The sequence below is a fragment of the Anolis sagrei genome, chromosome 3 (genome assembly GCF_037176765.1).
Source record: "Anolis sagrei isolate rAnoSag1 chromosome 3, rAnoSag1.mat, whole genome shotgun sequence".
Taxonomy (NCBI): domain Eukaryota; kingdom Metazoa; phylum Chordata; class Lepidosauria; order Squamata; family Dactyloidae; genus Anolis; species Anolis sagrei.
Window position 1 is genome coordinate 95,021,907 of NC_090023.1, and position 23,574 is coordinate 95,045,480.

The 23,574-nt window shown below is 42.0% G+C and overlaps 2 protein-coding genes across 6 annotated transcripts in view; one reads left to right on the forward strand and one right to left on the reverse strand.

The window, feature by feature from the left end:
- STS (steroid sulfatase) overlaps positions 1 to 635 on the reverse strand; it is a 130,524-nt gene extending 129,889 nt beyond the window's left edge. For 4 of the 5 annotated variants that reach the window (XM_060769907.2, XM_060769908.2, XM_060769906.2 and 1 more), the window contains exon 1: positions 461 to 634. The gene's annotated coding sequence lies outside the window, so the exon portion shown is untranslated. Of the gene's footprint in view, positions 1 to 460 lie in introns of all 5 variants that reach the window. The other variant, XM_060769910.2, reaches the window with a different exon arrangement.
- PUDP (pseudouridine 5'-phosphatase) overlaps positions 254 to 23,574 on the forward strand; it is an 84,238-nt gene continuing 60,917 nt past the window's right edge. Inside the window, exon 1 of the mRNA XM_060769911.2 lies at positions 254 to 491. Within this exon, the coding sequence (XP_060625894.2) occupies positions 401 to 491 (91 nt within the window). The 5' untranslated portion in view covers positions 254 to 400. The remainder of the gene's footprint in view (positions 492 to 23,574) is intronic.

Below are 23,574 nucleotides of genomic sequence, written 5' to 3' on the forward strand. Positions count from 1 at the left end.
TATTTAAAATGCTCTCAAGAAGGGTTGCTCTGATCTCAAGATCCTTGCAAGACGCATTTGCCTGCCTCCTCTTTCCTGGGGCAAGGAGTGGAATACTAAGAGCAAGGTCCACTTCCTGCACATGCGCAGTCGAGGACCTGAAATCCCTCTCATTCTAATCGCTCAACGTTGCTCTGCGCCTTCCAGAGTGCGCGATATACTCAGTGCCTCTCTGCCGCCCTTCCGTATTATGGAAACAAAACTACCCAAAGCGCATGCGCGAAGGAAGAACCCACAAATGACCGCCACCGCCTTCGAAGGATAGGCACAGAAGCGGCAGTGCGCAGGCGCACAGGGCTCAAAGCTTCCCTGCGGCGCCAAAGACTACTCTCTGCTTGCGGGAGGTCGCTGTTGCTGCGCTATGGCTGCGGAGTCCTCCTCCTCCTCTGCTTCCCCGAGGCCGCTGCAACCTGTCACTCACCTCCTCTTCGATATGGACGGGCTCCTGCTGGGTGTGTAGCGAGGCTCGGCCGTGGTCTCGTCTCCTTCCCCCTCCTTCTTCCTGGCGGGGTCAGCGCGCGTGGGTGGGCCCCTTGGCCCCTACGCGCCTCCCATTTGCGCGCCCGCAGCTGAGAGGCGTCACACGTGCTTCCCAAAAATGCAAACACAACGCACACGTGTCCTCTCTGTTCTGGAGGGCGGGGGGGGGGGGAGGAAGCAGGAAGGAAAACTCTTTTTCCTTTGAGTTCCAAGGTTGCATTTACACCGTAGAATTAACTCAGTTTGACATTACTTCAATTGCTCTGGCTCATGGAATCGTGGGACTTGTAGTTTCACAAGGCCAGAGGGTGTCAGAGCCCTATATACCTCAACATCAAGGCAAAAAATCCTGCTACGTCCAGCTTTTAACTGGGTTATCTGAGTCCACACTCAGGGCCCTTCCACACATGATCTGAATGTGGACTCAGATAACCCAGTTCAAAGCTGATATTGTGGGATTTTCTGCCTTGATATTCTTGGATATTGGGTTGTGTGGATCTCAGTGTCCCACCAAACTACAACTACCAAGATTCCATAGCAAGGGGTTATATGAGTCTACACTGACATATAATCCAGTTCGAAACATATAATCTGTGGGCCCTTCCACAAAGCCCTATATCCCAGAATATCCCACTGTATACTGTGGTAGACATATATATATATATGCAGTATACAGATGTCTGCATATAGAACAGGCATGAGCCTGGCTGTTAGGGAATGTGGGAGTTGAAGTCCAAAACACCTGGAGGGCTGGAGTTTTCCCATGCCTGTTATAGAATAATAGAATTATATGTATAACATAGATAGATGCATAATACAGGAGACTCGGGTTGGATCTGTGCTGCCCTATATCCCAGGATCTGATCCCAGATTATCTGTTCTGACCTGGATTATATAAGGACCCTTTCACACAGCCCCACCTCTCATAATATCAAGGCAGAAAATCCCACAGTATCTGCTTTGAACTGGCTTATCTGAGTCCACACTCAGGTAATGTGGGATTTTCTGCCTTGATATTCTGGGATATAGGGCTGTGTGGAAGGGTCCTAAATTTTATATGACAGTGTAGATAGGGTTAAAGGCCACTGTATTTGAATAAAAAGCCACCCAGGGTGCACCTATGCTGTTGAATTAATGCAGTTTGACATTATGGAATCATGAGCTTTAGTTTGACTGGGAGACCTTCCACCCAGGCATGTTACCCAGAATATCAAGACAGAAAACCCCACAATATCTGCTTTGAACTGAGTTATCTGAGTCCACACTGCCCTGTATTCTGGTTCAAAGCAGAAAATGTTGGAATTTATTCAGCTGTGTGAAAGGGGTCTGAGTCCACACTGCCATATATTCCAGTTCAAAACAAATAATGTGGGGTTTTCTTCAGCAGTGTGGAAGGGGCCAAAGAGTTCAGCCTTCTGTGACACAGGCCCCTTCTACACTGCCATATAAAATCCACATGCATTACGCCATTGCAGTTGAAGTGGAGCGAAACCCATGTTAATTCCACAGTGCAGATGCACCCCGTGCTTGGCCATTGTCAAAATGCAGTTGGAGCTCCATATCCACAGATCCTGCATCCACAGCTAGAATGTATTTTAACCCCCCCCCCCCCTGATTTGTCCATTTTATATAAGAGACTCCATTTCAATTAGCCATTGTCTATAATGGGATTTGAGCATCCATGGATTTGGGTATCCTCAGGGATCCTGGAACCAGTGGCTCTCAATATCAATGGATACTGAGAGCCACTGTATACTGAGGTGGACTTATATATATGCAGTATACAGATGTCTGCATATAGAGCAGGCATGGGCAAACTACCGACTGTCAGGAATTGTGAGAGTAGAAGTCCAAAACACCTGGAGGGCTGAATTTTTCCCATGCCTGTCATAGAATAATAGAATAATTGAATTATATGTATTACAAAGATGCATAATACAGGAGACTTTCGGACTGGATGTGCGCTGCCCTATATCCCAGGATCTGATCCCAGATTATCTGCTTTGAACTGGATTATATAAGGGCCCTTTCACATAGCTCCACATCTCATAATATCAAGGCAGAAAATCCCACAGTATCTGCTTTGAACTGGCTTATCTGAGTCCACACTCAGATAACGTGGAATTTTCTACCATGATATTCTGGGATATAGGACTGTATAGAAGGGCCCTGAGGCTGCAGATCAGAACTGAGAAAGGTATGGCTGCTATTCTGAGGATTGCCGCTAATCAAAGTGACTTTCCTGAGTATTGCTACATACCCTTTAAGGCAGGAATGTGAATGGTGCACTTCTTGATGTATTGCACCCTCAATCAGACCCTTTCTACACTGTCATATACTCCAGATTATGAAAGCAGATAATCCGCATTATCTGCTTTGAACAGGATTATATGAGTCTACACTGCCATATAATCCAGTTCAAAGCAAATAATCTGAATTTTATATGGCAGCATAGAAGGGACCTCAGTTTATCTAATGGGGAGTAAATGCTTGGAAAGATAAGATCTTGCAATTCTTGGAGTAGTAGAGTAATTTTGCATCATGCTCAGAACAGTCCCATCCGATGATGTTGAGAGATTACTTGGAAGTTTGATTCAAGTGAAATGAGTAAGATGTCTGAGGTGCTGCTAACTGAACTTTGAAATTGAGCTTTGAGTGAACTACCCACACCCACTGATCCCACTTGGGGTGCTCTGAATCAGGTTAGTTGTTGAATATCACGAATGTATCCCTGCTTGTCACAAAGGACGTCTTAATTCGTTTTAGTTTGGCAGATTCCCAAAGATTTGTTGATTCATGATTGCTTTCCTTCCGAGAAATTTTTATGTGATCCTTGATACATAGTTATATAAAATAGGTATAAACGAACCAAACATTAACTGAAATAAATCAGCATGTGTTAGGCTTGATAAAAGAGCTAACCTTCCTTGTTATGAAGTACAGCTGAAGCATTTTCTTATGCTAAAGCCTTCAATGGAAAAGATTGTCCACAAGCTACTAGACATTCTATTACACAGTTTTGAACAGGAGACAGTTTGATAAATATTAAGTACTTGTTATAGTAAGGCCACTTTCTTGAAACATGGAGCTCAATGTAAATGGCCTTCAGCATTACAGTGATGAAAAGGCACTGTTTCACACTTGGTTGTCCCAAACTGTCACATTGCTTGAAGTTTTATAAGATTTACCTGTCTTTTGCTGCTTCTGTGAACACAAGTAATTTTTAAATTGTAGTTAGGTTTTAGTTGTTGTTGATGGGGTGTTTTTTTCCTTGCAGACATCATGGAATAATAAATAAATAAATAAATAAATAAATAAATAAATTTTATTTATATTCTATCCTATCTCCCCTGGGGGACTCAGGGCAGATTCCAACAAACAAAAAGGCAAACATTCAGTGCCTCAATAACAGCAAATACAAATATAAAAATCCAAGATAACCCCACATAAAAAGCAACTTCAACATAACAACTATAATTTAAATAAAACAATCAATTGAAAATTATAACTAACATAGAACTTATAAAACATCTGAATTAATATATCAAAACAACATGAAGGTTCACAAATGTGTGCGTAGATTGTATTGCCCTTGTTTATTAATGTGCTGTGGGCTTGGCCTCATGTAAGCCCCTCGAGTCCCTTGGGGAGATGGTAGCGGGGTACAAATAAAGTATTATTATTATTATTATTATTATTATTATGGCCAAAGTTGTTAAATGGGCTCATGTGATCTAACAGGCCTGAGTGCATTTATACTATTCAATCAGCAGTCTGGTAGTAGTTCCTATTTATCTCATTATCCTCCTCTCCAGATGCTTGTGAGCAAAGATCGGTTTTCAGCTATTTTTTGAAGGAGAGGGGGGAGGGGCCAGCTTTATTTCTTTAGAGGGGGAGTTCTAGAGGTGGGGGGGAGGGGCAACCACGGAGAAGGCCCTCTCTCTCATTCCCGCTCGTCGTGCTTGAGATGGAGGTGGGACCAAGAGCAGGGCCTCCTCTGATGACTCCAGTGCCCGAGTTGGTTTATAGGTGGAGATATGGTTAGTCAGATAGCCTGGACCTGTGTCGTTTAGGGCTTTAAAAGTAATAACCAGCACTTTGTATTTAGCCTGGAAGAGGCCAGTGGAGCTGCCATAGCATGTGACTGGATCTCTCCCTCCAGTTAGTAATCTGGCTGCTGATCTCTGAACCAGTTGAAGTTTCCTAACTGTCTTCAAAGGCAGCCCCACGTAGAGAGCATTGCAGTAGTGTAGACAAGATGTAACTAAAGCGTGGACTACCATCGCCAAGTCTGGTGTCTCAAGATATGGGCACAGCTGCTGCACAAGTATTAGTTGTGCAAAGGCGCTCCTGTCCACCACTGTCACCTGGGGTTCCAGGGACAGCGATGAGTCCAGGATCATCCCCAGCCTTCAGACCTGTGTCTTCAGGGGGAGTGTGACCCATCCAACACAGACCGTAATTCCCATACCATGATTCACCTTCTGGTTGCATCAGAAAAGTCCCACAGTTTTTAGAGATAGCTCTTATATCACTTCCTGTTAATAAGTTGAAATAATATGCATTTGTAACAGGTACGCCTGTCGTAAGTGTAGTTTCTTCTATTTAAAATTGCCCATCAAAAGCTACTTTAACGAAGTCACATTGACTGTTCCATTGTTATCACAGAATTCACCTATAAATGTTATTTATACTGCAGGGAAGTGTGAACAAAATCCCTTTCCTTGGCCAAGTTTCACAAACTACCTCTGTTTAACATCTGGGAGTGTGAAAGCAGGGGTAGTCAATTTTTGGCAGGCAAGCTGTAGTGCTAGCTAGTGGGCTATATTCAATTTGGCATGTCACGAATTATGGAAACATTTTGTTTAATGTAAATCTGATAATGTAGAAGATAGTTTGTTTTCTAGTTATTTTATATAGCTGTTTTGCTTACAGCTTTTTGTAATTGTTGTATTTTTAATATGCTGTTGAGAATCTTGCATTAAAGCAATGATTATATTCATGTTTCTGTTCCAGAATGGAGTTACAGCTTTATGCCTTCCATAAATAGATTCTTCTCCTATTTATAGGGTGCTATTATATGCTGCAAAGAAACATATTTCTGAAGTAGTGTTGCCTTCGACAACAATCAAAAAGGTTTTAGACTGCCATTTACTCTGTAGTGCTTTGGCATTTTTAAAATGCTTCTGACACTTCTTATGCATTCAAATATGAATTGGTTTCCATTTCCAGATAGTTATTGCATGTTTGCAAAATGTCTGTCTTTCTAATACAAATCTGAATAAATATACCCCGCAGGTCATCCTCTGCATGCTATTTGAAAACAGATTGCACGCTGTAGAATGGTAAAATTAGAAGAGCTTGCAAGGGCCCCCCAGTCCAACTCCCTGCTGTGCAGAAACACACAATCAACCCCCCCCCCAACAGATGTCCATTAGGGAAGGAGACATCACCACACTCTGAGGAAGCATATTCCACTGTCAAGCATCTCATCTCTTAACCATCAGGATGTTCTTACTAATGTTGAATCCTTTTTTCCCCGATTTTGATCTCTAGAACAGCAGAAAACAAGTTTGCTCCCTCTTCAATATTACATTTTCGCAAATAGTTAAACATTTCTTATATTAGTTATTAACTCTGTAGTATGGTTTGTTCTATCTTATCAAGAAATTTGTTGGGAAGAAAATAGGCTTATTTGAAATATGATGCTGAAGAAGAGTTATGCAAATAGCTCTACTCAATAGACAAATAAATGGACCCTAGAACAAATCAAGCCTATAAACCCTCCTTACCTTGCTGATAGGTGGTGCAATGGGTGAAACACTTGTACCAGCAGTACTGAAGACCAACAAGTTGGAGGTTCAAATCCTGGGAGAGCGTGGATGAGCTCCCTCTGTCAGCTCCAGTTCCCCATGAGGGGACATGAGAGAAGCCTCCCATAAGGATGGCAAAATATCAAAACATCTGGGCGCCCCCTGGGGAATGTCCTTGCAGATTGTAAATTCTCTTTCACCAGAAGCGACTTGCAGTTTCTCAAGTTGTTCCTGACATGAAAAAAACCTCTTGCTGATATTGCTATCTTTTGCACATATAATGAGAAAAGGTAGTAATGCTTCTCAAGGATAAGGCGGCAAGAGAAATGGAAGACCACATTACCATTGGATAGACTCAGTTAAGGAAACCATGCCCTGTGTCTGTAAGACAGGATGACTTGGACTTCTCACAGGTCACTATAGTGTTGACTTGATGGCATTTAACGACATCCTTTTTCATCTTGTGTACTAAATTTGTAGAGCTCTGATTTAACTATAATGTAGTACAGTGTTTCTCAACCTGTGGGTCCCCAGGTGTTTTGGCCTACAACTCCCAGAAATCTCAGCCAGTTTACCAACTGTTAGGATTTCTGGGAGTTGAAGGCCAAAAACATCTGGGGACCCCAGGTTGAGAACCACTGATGTAGTACGTTCTCCTCAGATTCTCATAGCTTGACATTGTGATGTCTTTCTACCCTTAACTTCCATGAGCTCAACTCTTTCACCATGCTATTCTAGCATTTTCTCCATATTTTGTCCAGAAGAGTCTTAATTATGGCCTCTGTGCCTGGTCAGCATTCTCTTCTTTTGTGTGTGTTGAAATCATCTTCTAATCTGTTCTTTTTCCGTTTTTCTTGAAAGCATTTTACTTAAATTGTCAACTTTTAATATGATCTCATTGTATGATCCCATTTTAAATCCTTCAGATAATTCTTCTAATTTCTACTACTGTACAATCACAAGGATTATCTGGTAAAGGCCAAACCAGAACACTCTTTTCTTTTGAACTGATTTCGTGAAAGGGGCTGCATTGCAATCACAAGATATAATGTTGTTGTTGTGTAACAGAGAATGAGTGAGCACAGAACTGAGAGACATTTGTCTATTAGTCTTGACTTCCATGACAACAGCTCTCTTCCTTCAAATGAACTGAGTTAATGCTGGTTGTATGAGCAATCTTTTACTTTTTAAAAATGGCTGCTGTCTTCTTTTAGCAGAGTGAGTAATCTTTGTAGTGGGAATGACAGAAATGTTATTTTTAACAGATCGTTCAAAGTTGAGAAAACAGCATATTGTACTCCTTCATGCCAACCCCTTCTTCTCCCCAATTTTCTTTATAGCTGTGACTGATTTTACAGGAAACCTGAATAGTTTATTAATCATAGTACATAGTATTAATCATAGTACAAGTCTACCAGAATTCTGAGATACTGTCCTAAAATTCTGTTTAACGTTTGATTTCTATAATGCATATGCAACAAGGTTTAGTTTAGGCATTTTAAAAGTGGAGCATACTTCACTCTGTAGCAGAACCCCAGGAGAATAGGAATAACTTTAAATTTTTGATGTATTGCTGAATCGTTTATAAGACAAGGAGCTGATTTTGTGTGTGAGCAATCATACTAATAGAACAGAGAAAGGAAGGTGAACATTTAATTCTTAATGCGTGGCTAGAGCACAGGTGGCAGATTATTTTTGCAACTGTTGGTTTTATTACAGAGGGGGGAATTTGCTAAATTCTTGTACAATTAAACTTTTATAACATATATGTATATTCACTTTCATTCTGTGAGTTTTATGGATAACAATGAAATCCCAAGAAAATACTGTAACATTCAGTAGCTTGCCAATGTATCTTTATTACCAGCTTTTGGGGTCTGTGGAATTTATCATTTGCCCTGACATTTGAATCTCTAGAACTGATGCTGCAAGTTTGGATAAATGGAATCATGATCAAATAAAAAGCATACATCATAATTGTTGCACTTAGAGGTTCAACAAGCTGTTGTGACTTCTCATAGGATTTTTGCAGGTGTGTTACAATAATCATAACTTCTTTGCTGCAAAATTGTTATGTGAATGGAAAGCTAAACATTTTTGGAACATTCTTCATTGTAATTTTCAAGCCAGTGTCTTTTTTTTTCCTGTGTCAGGCACGACTTGAGAAATTGCAAGTTGCTTCTAGTGTGAGAGAATGAACTGTCTACAGAGGCATTGCCCAGGGGACGCCCGGATGTTTTTCATCCTGTGGAAGGCTTCTCTCATGTCCCCACATGGGAAGATGGAGCTGACAGACGGGAGCTCACCCCGCTCTCTAGATTCAAACCTCCAGCTTTTTGGTCAGCAGTCCTGCTGGCAGAAGGTTTTAACCCATTGAGTCACTGGGGACTCCTAATCCCCCAGTGTCTAATCTGCAGAGTTTTAAAAGGAACTATGGAATTTAGCATAGTGTCAGTTTCCCACTACTAGCAACAGCAGGCAGTGATATAGTACAACTCTCACAACCATGAGTGAATATATTCTTGTACTTACCATGAAAATGTGAAACTACAGTAATAGTGACTTCCAGTGGAAGCATACAATGGAATCTCACTAGATGACCCGGAAAATGCCTAATCTCTAAGCATTTTTAGTTCCTCTAACATGATTCTGAGTGCATATGCACTGTAGAATTAATGCACTTTGACACCACTTTAACTGCTATGGCTCAATAGTATGGAATCATGGGAGTTATAGTTTTACAAGTTTTTTTAGCCTTCACTGCCAAAAAGGACTGTTATCTCCCATGATTCCATAGCCTTGAGCCTTGGCAATTCAAGTGGTATCAAACTACATTAATTCTATAGATGCAACTTCTGGTGGAAGCATGTTATTGCATCATGCTGGAGGAACTAGAAAATGTCTTGACATAACAGTTTTTGGATGTGTGTAAGTGAAACTGTAAGTACTGGTCACATGGAAACAAGAGTTGGAATATACACTATGTTGATTCCATTCAGAATTATTTTTCCCTCCACTTAAGTAAATACATTGATCTAAAACCATTTTTTAGTCAAAACTACACTGCATCAAGTGTTCAGTGGAAAGTGTTCAGTGGATCAATACTAGTAGGATCTAGCTATTGGATTTATCTGCCTTTTTATATAGTTCGATTCAAAACTCAAGAATTGCATTTCCCCCATTTTCCCTTACTTGTAATGGATTATCTTACCAGTTTCTTTAAGTTAAGGGTGAGCTGGTAGAATACCATGGTTTAGGACGGTTCTGTAAATTATATGCATGATAGCTATAAATATGGTAGTTTATCTTTATGTCTAACTGAAGTGAAACATTAGCCTTGATTTGATACCGTCCCCACCCACCTGTGAGTGTACAGTTGAGTATCCCTTTTCTGAAATAATTGAAACCAGAAATACTTTAGAATGTTTGGAATCAGAAATGTCCTTTTTTTAAAAAAAAAAAAAAGGGGGGGTGTACCTGTATTTGTCTACATGCACATAATGTGATGTCTAAACACAAAATAAAATTACGTTTCATTTATATCTTACAGATCTAGTTTAAAGGCAACTTTACACAACATTTTAAATAAATTTTGTGCATAAAGGAAGGTTTGTGTACCCTGAACCTTCAGAAAGCAAAGATGTCACTATCTGAGTGTTCTGTTTTGAGTTTTGGAATATTTTGAATGCCAGATGAGGGACGCTCACTCAAAATGCACTATGTACTAATTATCATGTATTGCTTCCAACTCTGTCCTTTCCTTTTAACTACAAATTAGGGATCAGGAATTATTGTGCTTTCTGAGATTTTGATAGGATTTCAACTCCCATAGTCCTTCACCATTAGCCTTGCTGGCAAGAATATAGGAGCTGTAGTCCAAACCTGCAAAAAGGGAGCAAGGGAAGACTCCTCACTCTGCTTGTAATGGATGCCCTTACATGAAAGAACATTGCAGCAGCCACTTATTTAGCCTTTTTTTTGTTAAAGTGTAGCCAGGTAACAGTTTAATTTTCCATTAGCAGCTTCTGAGGTTGTTTCTTGTCTGATTTATCTGCCATCATACATGCTAATCCATTTAAGAATGCCCCCCCCCCCCTCCTCTGGTTGCTAAAACGTATCGAAATGTTAGCAGTTCATGCATATACTCTGACTTTGTTATCAAAGGACTTTAGCCTTGGCAAGCCATTTGCTTTGATAATCTCTCTAGGCAAGCATTTAGTTGGAAACAGTATTTAATGTTTTGGAGAGGAAAACTTGTTACAAGGACTGCAACTGAAACCATTGAAAGCACATGCTTGAAGTTGTGAGATATATAGGATTTAAGAATGTTAAAACCACGTCCAGGCACACCATGTTTGAAGTGAATGTCAGTATTTTGCAATAGTGCAATTACACTGTTTAATGGCTGTGGAACTCTAGTTCTGTTTTCATTTTCCTTTGACTTTGGAACATTGAAGGACATGTTCTGCATTTGATGATTTGACAGATGACCTCAACTGCTTTGTAAAATAAGGGGAAATGCACTCAAAAGTACATGGTCTTCTGTGTGCAGATCAGCCAATAACTTCTGTAATAGTCAGGGCTAAAAGGCTGTCTTCATTGAGAAAAAAGCAAGATAAAAAGAAAGTACACAAATAAAATACCTTCTAAATAATATCAAATTAAAAGGAGGGAACCTAAGCTTAAACTATGTGTCAGACACTTTTTGGAAGACTGGATCCTTTCCTTTTGGGGTGTGCTTGTTTGCTTCTGCTACTAATCCTTACATTTTGATTTATTGCCAAGGCCTCTTCACACATCACGTTTTCTGTTGGTGACATTTAAGCTCAGATTTGTTTTTTTCCCCTGGTAATAAAAACATTGATAAGACTTACATGTTAAAAATTGATTGACATTTTGAATACTTCTACCATACTGGCTGTCAGAAGGGTAGCTATGGAGGCTAGGGCAGAAATATTGAACCCCTCCCATTAATGGTAATCCAGTCAGGTGGCATTATCCAAACATCTTTTAATACTATTTATATTTAATTCTGTTTCAATATTTGCATATTTTAAACGTTTTTATCTTAAGCTGCTTTGAGTCCCCTTTGGGGGAGATAAAGCAGGGTATAAATATGATGATGATGATATCACCTCCTCCTTTCCACCCCTGAAATTTCCTTCATTTCCAAAATTTCTAGCTTCGCTATAATTTGAAACCTCAATTGAGCATTTTATTTAGACTTCCAAAGGAAAACAGCAGCCAAAGATATCAAGGAAATGCAAACACCAGCACGCAGAAGAGTTACAAGGGTGAATGATTTCCAATTTTTCACTCTCTGCAATATTGCAGTGCCTTGCCTGTAGCTACATCCCAGCTGTGTATGTGGATGAATATAAAATCTCATGCTTTTGAAATAGCTGGAATATGTCCCTCTTCATCATCAATTGTATATCACAATTACAAAAACAACTTTAAAAACACTATATATAAAACTACAGTGGTCAGTCGTCCTGTTAAATGGATCTACATCAACTTCCATCCAGGGTCCTATGGTGTTGTCTCATTCATCGAAGGCCTGACTCCACAGCCACGTCTTCACCCGTTTCCTAAACGTAAGGATGGATGGGGCGGTTCTGGCCTCCAGAGGGAGAGAGTTCCAGAGTCGTGGGACCACCACCGAGAAGGCCCTGTCCCTCGTCCCCGCCAGGCGCGCTTGCGAGGCTGGTAGGACCGAGAGCAGGGCCTCTCCAGTTGATCTTAACAATCTTGATGGTTCGTAGGGGAGAATACGTTCGGAGAGGTAAACAGGGCCGGAGTTGTTTAGGGCTTTATAGGTCAACACCAGCACTTTGAATTGTGCTCGGAAGCTAATTGGCAACCAGTGGAGCTGGCGTAACAGCGGAGTGCTCCCTGTACCCAGCCCCCGTTAGTAATCTGGCTGCCGCACGTTGGACTTGCTGCAGCTTCCGGGCAGTCTTCAAAGGCAACCCCACGTAGAGAGCGTTGCAGTAGTCTAAGCGGGATGTAACCAAAGCGTGTACTACCGTGGCCAAGTCAGCCCTCCCAAGGTACGGACGCAGCTGGCGCACAAGTTTTAATTGTGCGAATGCTCCCCTAGGCTCAGCGATGAATCCAGGAGAACTCCCAGACTGCGTACCTGAGCTTTTAGGGGGAGTGTGACCCCGTCCAGCACAGGCTGTAACCCCGTACCCTGTTCGGTCTTACGACTGACCAGGAGTACCTCTGTCTTGTCGGGATTTAGTTTCAATCTGTTGTCCCTCATCCAGTCCGAGACAGTGGCCAAGCACCGGTTCATGACCTGAACAGCCTCCTTAGTGGTAGGTGGAAATGAGTGATAGAGTTGGACATCACCTGCGTACAGATGACATCGCACCCCAAAACTCCGGATGATCTCTCCCAATGGCTTCATGTATATGTTAAACAACATAGGGGACAGTATTGAGCCCTGCGGGACTCCACAGTGCAATGGCCGAGGAGTCGAGCAAGAGTCCCCTAGTGACACCTTCTGGGAGCGACCCTCGAGAAAGGACCGGAGCCACTGCAAGGCAGTACCCCCAAGACCCATTCCCGTGAGGCTTCCCAGAAGGATACCGTGGTCGACGGTATCGAAGGCCGAAGAGAGGTCCAGCAGAACCAACAGGGACACACTCCCCCTGTCCAGTTCCCGGCGCAGATCATTAACTAAGGCGACCAAGGCTGTCTCAGTACCATGTCCCGGCCTAAAGCCAGACTGTGACGGATCTAGATAGTCCGTGTCCACCAGGAATTCCTGGAGTTGCGAGGCCACCACATGTTCCAGGACTTTCCCCAAGTAGGGGAGATTGGAGACTGGCCGAAAGTTGACGAATTGAGTGGGGTCTAGTGATGGTTTTTTCAACAGCAGTTTGATGACAGCTTGTTTTAACCTGGCTGGAATCTTGCCTTCCCGAAGGGAGGCATTAACCACCACCTTTACCCACTCTGCCAAACGCCCTCTGGCTTCTTTTACGAGCCAGGAAGGGCAGGGGTCTAGGATGCATGTGGTAGGTCTTGCCTCTCCCAGAACCCTGATGACCTCATCGAGTTGAACAGATTGAAACGAATCCAACAAAATTGGACAAGCAGATGCTTGAGTTACATCCTCAGAGACTGCAGTTAATGTGGTGTCAAAGCCCGCGCGGATCAAAGCGACTTTGTCCGCAAAGAACTGAGCAAATGCTTCACAGCGCGCTGCCGAGTCGTCAGGGGACCCACTCGAGGTGGGATTCAACAACTCTCTGACTACTCGGAACAGCTCTGCCGGACGGTTCCGTGCGGACGCAATATTGGCCGAGTAGAAAGCATTTTGCGCCGCCTCTATTGCCGCGCCATACGCCCTTAGATAAAGGCGTAGACGTGTTCGGTTTGGCTCGCTGGGCTTTTTCCTCCACACGCTCTCTAGCCATCTCTTTGTTCGCTTTAGCTCCACCAACTCCTCGTTGAACCAAGGGGCAGGTTTCACTCGGCGACTTAAGAGAGGACGCTCCGGAGCAATCGTGTCTATTGCCCTAGTCAGCTCCCTATTCCAGTGAGCAACCAGGGCATCGACAGAATCACCATCCAAGGCAGCAGAAACATCCCCAAGAGCCATCAGGAGTCCTTCTGGATCCATAAGCCTTCTGGGGCGGACCATCTTAATGGGTCCACCACCCCTGCGGAGGTTAGAAGTTGCAACGAGTCTAAACCTGATCAGATGGTGGTCGGTCCACGGCAAAGGAGAGATTGACAGCTCCTCCACACCGCCACCTTCTTCCCAGCCCTGACAGAAGACCAGGTCAAGTGTGTGTCCAGTATAAGGAATATGTGGCTTCGAGGAGATCAATCAAGATCAGATCCCACTCCGCTGTATACCAATTATAAAGATGGGGATATACAATAATCAATCCCACATCCCTGGAAACAATTATGATGTTTGAGGGGTATACTTCAAGTTTCTTCCGCTGCCACCAAAATGTAAAGGAACACCCTAACTGCCAAATATTAAGATCTAATTTTGGGACCACCAGACAGACACTGTTGTCTTCTTTTTGTTTTTTTAAAGCAGTTAAAATCGTGTAGGAAACCTCAGCCACAAAGGCACACTTGACTCAGGCTTTAAAATTTAAATAATCAATGAAAGTTTATTGATTGAAACACATGAAAGTAAGTGCAGTTCAATATCTTGGCTGTTACAGAGAATTTTTGTTTTTGTCTTCAATGCGTAGCGGTTACAATAATAGTTCTGTCTTTGTTACAATAAAAAGAGTTTCTTCTCTTCACCAACAAGAAAACTTAACAGGAACTAAATCTCTGTCAGGATTTCTTCTGTAGCTCAGATACACTAACCTAGTCCTATCTAGCTACAATCCAGCTATATCCCTAATAGCTGTTCAGTTTGCTTCAGCTAACTTTGCTGGCAAACCACTGGCAAACTTTGCCCTCTCCTAACTCCTAAACCACAAACTTCTAAAACATCCTTTCTCTTCAGACTCTAATCTTCGCCTCCCCTTTCTGACTTAAAAGGCTCTTTTTCCCTCCAAGCCTCTCTAAACTCCGCCCCCTTTTCTAAACCAATCCTGGTCGATCTCTGCTGACTCGGGCCTAAGACACTCCCCCTCTCTAAACTCTCTCTAAGATGGTGCCTTCCCTGATCTAAAATGGCTACTGCTGCTTCGCCAGGCCCACCTAATCTGCAAACTAGCTGGCAGACTTACACTAGGCCCTGCAATCCTGGCTGCAAAAGGTAAGGGACCTTTACATCCAGCACAGTGGGTAGGGCCAGATACTAGTTGGGGCAGCCCCATAGTTGCCATGGTGGCCATGAAGTCCTGAGCCGCTCCTGAAAGAGTGGACTCCACATGTACATTGAAGTCCCCCAGCACTACAAGCCGCTAGGACTCCAATGCCAGGCCTGAGACCAACTCTGCAAGCTCAGGTAGGGCGGTTGAGGTGCAGCGGGGTGGTCGGTACACCAACAACAGCCCTATTCTGTCCCGGTTTCCTAACCTCAGGTGGACACATTCAAACAAGGTCGACTGTAAGGCTGGGCCTCTGATCAAGGAGATGGAATCTTTATAGACTATTGCAACTCCGCCTCCCCGCCCCCCGGGTCTCGGTTGGTGCTGCACAGCATAACCTGGTGGGCAAAGCTGGGTGAGATTCACCCCTAAAGCCTCGTCCAACCAGGTCTCCGTGATGCACGCCAGATCTGCCTTTTCCTCCAGTATCAAATCCTGGATGATTGATGTTTTCCCATTGACAGATCTGGCGTTCAACAGCACCACCTTCAATCCAGGAGGACCGTCTACCTTGGAACCCACGTTTACCAAGTCAGGAGAACATTTTGGAATTTTCTTCAAGATTTGTTCACGAATTGGCCAAATTGGTTTCTTAACTCTCCCTTTCCCGTATCTCCCCCTCCCCATCATCACCTCTATGGGGCCCCCCGAGGACTGGAACCTTCCCCCTCCCTCCCACCCCCGTTCTTCACATCCCAACACTGTAATATTGCACTGTTATGTAGCATATCATTGCCCCGGCCAATTATCAATGCATCACTTTCGTTGTTGTTGTAGCTCCACTTCTCTGATTCATAAAACCATCTCCAGTTCTCTCCGGCCATTTGACCATTATTGAAGAAGATTGTAAAGTGCACGGTGTAAAGTGCAAATGCAAGCTTAAAACGACAGTTCAAGAGTAACATTGAGATTTCTAATCAACAGGTGTTCCTCTGTTGATTAAGGTGCAAATCCATTGTATATCGCAGTAGCATGAAGAGGAGTTAAATTACAATGGCCTTCATTTACAGCGCAATAATATCGGCAAAGAATTGGCAATTAACCGTACTAAATCTACATATAATAAGGAGAAGGGAAGAGAAGGTGCGATCTGTAAAGCAGAATGGTTTGGGAGATACCAGCAGCTTGACCTTGAGACCCAGGGAAGCTAAGCCATTCTTCTACTCATGGCCTTCAAGCTGCAGCTGTTGGTAATCTTTCAATAAATAGATGGCTCAGAACCGCCCCAGCATTCAATACAATGTACACTATCAAAACCCCTACCAAGAATAAAACACAGAAATAACACTGAAATTGGTCAGTGAATCAAATAAATCTACTTCCCTAACCGCATACACTCCCTATTGGATGGGTAAAAGACGACTGACCCTTGGCAAGCAGAGGATATATGATGTCAGCTGGTGACTGATGGTTGGATACAGATATTCACAGATATTAACAGGATATTAACAAGATATTGAAAAGCAGCTTCACAACTAAAGGGCAGCTTCACAATCTTTCTTTTCCATAAGAATTTTGGGAATTTGGAGGATGATGCAGCTTCCTCTCACCACTTCTCACCATTGAGTTGCACTTGATAAATGTGAATATGAACTAGATTTTGCATTTCTGATGATTGAACATTTTCCACTTGTTATGTGCCTACAAGTATGGATGTCTTGGAAGATACTAATTATCTAGATCCGACGCAGTCTGGCTTTAGGCTGGGACATGGTACCGAGACAGCCTTGGTCACCTTAGTGGATGATCTACACCAGGAAGTAGACGGGGCAGTGTGATACCGTAGACCATGGTATTCTTCTGGGATGCCTTGTGGGAATGGGCCTTGGAGGTACTGTTTACAGTGGCTCCAGTCCTTTCTGGAAGGTCACTCCCAGAAGGTATTGTTGGGGGACACCTGCTCGGCCCCATGGCCATTATACTGTGGTGTCCCACAGGGTTCAGTACTGTTCCCTATATTGTTTAACATTTACATGAAGCCATTGAGGGCTTAGGGTTACAGCCTGTGTTGGATGGGGTTACGCTCCCCCAAAGGCACAGGTTCGCAGCTTGGAAGTGATCCTGGATAAATAAATAAATAAATAAATAAATAAATAAATGTGTTTTCACTGGAAAACTTGCTTGACAAAATCCCAGCCCACTAAATGTAACATAATCTAATTTAGTATATTGATTTGACTTACAATAACTAAATATTTTTAAATAATATCCCAGAGGATTATGGATAATTCTACTGAAATATTGAATTTGGGAAAAAGAAACACAAACCACAAAGTTTAAATATAATAATCTAGCCCATTTAAAGTTTTTTTTCAGGAAGTTATTTTTATTATAACAGCAGTTCCCTTGCATCATTTGAATGCAACAGGAAAGGGCACTGAAAACTGTGAATTTTAGCACACTCATAGAATAATGCCAGTGGGGGGTCTCCCACACAGCCATATAACCCAGAATATCAAGGCAGAAAATCCCACAATATATGCTTTGAACTGGGTTATCTGAGTCCACACTGCCATATATTCCAGTTCAAAGCAGATAATGTGGAATTTTATTCATCTGTGTGGAAGGGGCCTGTGTCCAGTCATCTGTTTCCAAGTTTAACTCTTAGGGCCCTTCCCCACAGCCCTGTATGCCAGAATATCAAGGCAGAAAATCCCACAATATCTGCTTTGAACTGAATTATCTAAGTCCACACTCAGATAATGTGGGATTTTCTGCTTTGATATTCTGGGACATAGGGCTGTGTGGAAGGGCCTTTAGTTCACGGTACTGTTTCCACTTCTATTGTCTGTAGAATTGCTTGGATCACTTGGTGCTAATATGAACTAGTTAAACATTTTCAACCCTAAATTGCCACCTAGGTAATCAAGTCAGGTGGCATTATCCAAACATATCAAATACAGAGTGTTTCAACATAATGAACCCTGTTTCAGATATCCAGGGATTTCAAATTGAGTCCATCGTTTTAAAACACTGTCTTCTAAACAAACATAAATTATTCTTTCCAACTGAAACCTGGGAATAATCAAATCCACCAAAGTAAAATAGTTGAATGTGGAGGCCTATCTGTGCTTGTTTGTTGGATTTCTATAGAGTTTATTCCTGAAATAGAGTGTCTGCAGTGCCTTCTACACTGCCAGATAATCCAGATTATCTGCTTTGAACTGGAATTTATTTATTTATTTATTTACGATGTTTATATGCTGCCCTTCTCACCCCAAAGGGGACTCAGAGCGGCTTACAAGTCATATGTGCATACAACATACATTATTATTACAATTCATAATGTTAGTATTATATAACATTATATTGTTGCTGGGGGAGGGGCTCTGATGTCACAGGAGACAAGATGGAACTGTCTTCTTAACTCCCCTTCTTTATTCTATACTTTCTTTAGTTTATATGACTCTACACTGCCATGTAATCAAGGTCAAAACAGATAATTTGAAATTTATATGGCAGTGAGTTAGTTCATTCCTTTCCCATATTCTCTGTATTGAAGGGCATGCTTAGTAATCTGAGAAGTACTCTCTTTACCTGTAGAAACTATAGCTCTGATGCACCTGGACTGAATGTATAGGCAGTCCTCACGGTACAAACAAGATATGTTCTGTAGATTTGTTCTTAAATTGAATTTGTGTGTAGCTTTGGTTGAGATAACTCAACCAAAGCTGTAATTCTATAAATTACATGTTAGTGTTTCTTTTGTACTAGGAGTTTCTACTTTTTCTCTGCCTTCTCGTAGCACAGGAGTCATACCACATCTTCAGTGGCGTCTTTTAGATATAAAATGATAGCAGTTAATAAAAGTTGGATAAGTCAGCTTTTGGAAGTTCCTGTGAGTCTCAGGCAGTGATTAGGGCAGAAGATTAAAGAGTAACTCAAGCTCATGTGAAAATAATTGATGCATATACTGCAAATCTAGCCAGTGCTACTATCATTTGATAGTTTCCTATCTTCGGTTTAACTCGAAGAAAATAATTAGGAAAGCAGAAGTTTTAGAAATCAATACCCCTTAGTCTTAATTTAGAAGCTTTTGCAGGGGCTTAAAGACAGAACAGCAAAGCGTGTTTGGTACTCCCTTCTACCCAAAATATGAAATCAGTAGCAGTGCCTTTGGGGGGGGGGGGGGAATAAAATTCTTTGGGGAATCTAATTTTTGATACAGTATTTCTTTGCATTAATATAGAAAAAAATAATTCAGAAATGGCAGTTGTTTTCTGGGATTTTTGTTGTGTCATAATTTTTGTTTTATGTGACACTTATTGGAAATGTAAACTGTAATTGATTTTTTAATTAATGTCTTTATTACTGTCATAATTGAGGGAACAGAAAACTTCAAAATCTTAAAGTACAAGTAGAATCTAACTTGATATTATAACTGCCACCAGCACAATTGGAAAGAGGGTAGTTGCCCCACTTCACTGTTCCCCAAATGTCCTGCCTACCATCCAGATTGATAGACGGGCAAGGGGAAAAATGTCCTGTCATGCTGGTGTAATGTTTGGTTTTAGCCATAATAAAGTTTATGAATATATTGTAATTATATTATGGTTGGTTGTTTTAAATGCAGCAACATCTTCATGGTGAGGAAAAAATGCCTTTGTTGAGTAAATTTCAACCAATATTAAATATCTAGAAAATGGACAACTGTAAGATGCTTTAGGAACCTGGAATGTAAGATCTATGAGCCAGGGCAAATTGGATGTTGTTATTGGTGAGATGTCAAGACTAAAGATAGACATTCTGGGGGTCAGCGAACTGAAATGGACTGGAATGGGCCACTTCACATCAGATGACCACCAGATCTACTACTGCGGACAAGAGGAACATCGAAGAAATGGAGTAGCCTTCATAATTAATAAGAAATTCGCTAAAGCGGTGCTTGGATACAACCCAAAAAATGACAGAATGATCTCAATTCGAGTGCAAGGAAAGCCTTTCAACATCACAGTGATCCAAATATACGCCCCAACCACAGCTGCTGAAGAAGCAGAAGTAGATCAGTTCTATGAGGATCTGCAGGACCTACTGGATAATACACCAAAAAGAGACATTATTTTCATTACAGGAGGCTGATAGAATTTTCATTACGCAGGCTGATAGAATTCTGCCAGGAAAACTCGCTGTGTATAACGAATACTCTCTTCCAACAACCTAAAAGACGGCTTTATACATGGACCTCACCAGATGGTCAACACCGAAATCAGATTGACTACATCCTTTGCAGCCAAAGGTGGCGGACATCCATCCAGTCGGTGAAAACAAGACCTGGGGCTGACTGTAGCTCAGATCACGAACTTCTTATTGCCCAATTTAGAATAAAACTAAAGAGATCAGGGAAAATACACAGACCAGTTAGATATGATCTCACTAACATTCCTAGCGAATATACAGTGGAAGTGAAGAACAGATTTGAAGGACTAGATTTAGTAAACAGAGTCCCAGAAGAACTATGGACAGAAGTCCGCGACATTGTTCAGGAGGCGGCAACAAAGTACGTCCCAAAGAAAAAGAAAACCAAGAAGGCAAAATGGTTGTCTGCTGAGACACTGGAAGTAGCCCAAGAAAGGAGGAAAGCAAAAGGAAACAGTGAAAAGGGGAGATATGCCCAGTTAAATGCGCAATTCCAGAGGTTAGCCAGAAGAGATAAGGAACTATTTTTAAATAAGCAATGCATGGAAGTGGAAGAAGACAACAGAATAGGAAGGACAAGAGACCTCTTCCAGAAAATTAGAAACATTGGAGGTAAATTTCAGGCAAAAATTGGTATGATAAGAAACAAAGATGGCAGGGACCTAACAGAAGCTGAAGAGATCAAGAGAAGGTGGCAAGACTATACAGAAGATCTGTATAGGAAGGATAATAATATCGAGGATAGCTTTGACGGTGTGGTGAATGAATTAGAACCAGACATCCTGAGGAGTGAGGTTGAATGGGCCTTAAGAAGCATTGCTAACAACAAGGCAGCAGGAGATGATGGGATCCCAGCTGAACTGTTTAAAATCTTAAAAGATGATGCTGTCAAGGTGATGCATGCCATTTGCCAGCAAATATGGAAAACACAAGAATGGCCATCAGACTGGAAAAAATCAACTTATATCCCCATACCAAAAAAGGGAAATGCGAAAGACTGCTCAAACTTCCATACAGTGGCCCTTATTTCTCATGCCAGTAAGGTAATGCTCAAGATCCTGCAAGGAAGACTCCAGCAATACATGGAGCGAGAGTTGCCAGATGTTCAAGCTGGGTTTAGAAAAGGCAGAGGAACGAGAGACCAGATTGCCAATATCCGCTGGATAATGGAGAAAGGCAGGGAGTTTCAGAAAAACATCTACTTCTGCTTCATTGACTATTCTAAAGCCTTTGACTGTGTGGATCATAATAAATTGTGGCAAGTTCTTGGTGGGATGGGCATACCAAGCCACCTTGTCTCTCTCCTGAGGAATCTGTACAAGGACCAAGTAGCAACAGTCAGGACTGACCACGGAACAACAGACTGGTTCAAGATTGGGAAAGGCGTACGGCAAGGCTGCATCCTCTCACCCAACCTTTTTAACTTGTATGCAGAACACATCATGCGATGTGCGGGGCTTGATGAATGCAAAGCTGGGGTGAAAATTGCTGGAAGAAACATTAACAACCTCAGATATGCAGATGACACCACTCTGATGGCCGAAAGCGAGGAGGAGCTGAGGAGCCTTCTAATCAAGGTGAAAGAAGAAAGCGCAAAAGCCGGGTTGCAGCTAAACGTCAAAAAAACCAAGATTATGGCAACAAGAATGATTGACAACTGGAAAATAGAGGGAGAAACCGTGGAGGCCGTGACAGACTTTGTATTTCTAGGTGCAAAGATTACTGCAGATGCAGACTGTAGCCAGGAAATCAGAAGACGCTTACTTCTTGGGAGGAGAGCAATGTCCAGTCTCAATAAAATAGTGAAGAGTAGAGACATCAGACTGGCAACAAAGATCCGCCTAGTCAAAGCCATGGTATTCCCTGTAGTCACCTACGGATGTGAGAGCTGGACCTTAGGGAAGGCTGAGCGAAGGAAGATCGATGCTTTTGAGCTGTGGTGTTGGAGGAAAGTGCTGAGAGTGCCTTGGACTGCGAGAAGATCCAACCAGTCCATCCTCCAGGAAACAAAGCCCGACTGCTCACTGGAGGGAAAGATACTAGAGACAAAGTTGAAGTACTTTGGCCACATCATGAGGAGACAGGAAAGCCTAGAGAAGACAATTATGCTGGGGAAAGTGGAAGGCAAAAGGAAGAGGGGCCGACCAAGGGCAAGATGGATGGATGGCATCCTTGAAGTGACTGGACTGACCTTGAGGGAGCTGGGGGTGGTAACGGCCAACAGGGAGCTCTGGCGTAGGCTGGTCCATGAGGTCACGAAGAGTCGGAGACGACTGAACGAATGAACAACAACAAAGATGCTTTACAGGAGCAGTAAATCTCATGATTGTGTTGGCTATTTTTAATAAATAATAATAATATTTGTTATTATTATTTGGAGAATGACTTACTGAAAAATAATAAAAATAATACCATATTAAATATACCAAAATCATTGAATGCTCTGCAGTGCAGTTTGAAGTTTCAGATCATTTGCAAATGAGTCAGTGTTGCTCATTCTAAAATTTCAGAACACTACCTCAATGGTAAGAACTATGTTCCTCTGTGTGTTTTTTATTTTGGGTGTGTGCATTGCTTACACAAATATTCAAAGACTATTAGTTCATGTAGACAGTAAGATCCAATTTTTGTCTGAAGGCTTATTCTTCAGTGTTTAAGCTGCCATTCCTGCAAAAATGGGAAAGAAATAGCTGTGCTTCTGAAAACAAAAAATACACCCAAGGATTTGTTTTCCAATTCGCGCTTGTCTTGAGAGGTATGAATCTTCCATTCTACTTTATATTTTTTTCCACAGAGACAACAACCACCTGTGTTATCATACAGTGTGGACTAAGTGCAGCTTTACTCCTGTGTATTTGCTCATACCTTTGGTTATGGCATGACCTGCATATGTTAGACTGAAAGTATGAGAGGGCTCTGTGTGAATAGAGTGTTACATCCCGCTGGGAGCTGTTATGTGACCAGGGTTTGAGTGTCAACAGAGCAATTTCTTACTGCCAACCTTATGTTTGGAAGTTAAGAGTTGCCAACCCAGCCAGCTAAAGCCTCCTGGTCTGTCACTATAGAGAAAGGAAGAATAAGGGTTTCTGCCTGACAATTTCAGAAGATGACAGCCTTTGCGCCTTCAGACTTGTGTAATAGACTCTAGATGTGATGTGAAATTTATTGATGGCTTTGAGACTCAAAATGTTGTGTTGAACAATGAGGGGAAAGATCACCACATTTTATTATTGTAGCAGTGTTGGACAGGAGTTTTCTTTTGTTTGGATAGGTCTAATTTTATGATCCGGTAAATTCAAAGTATC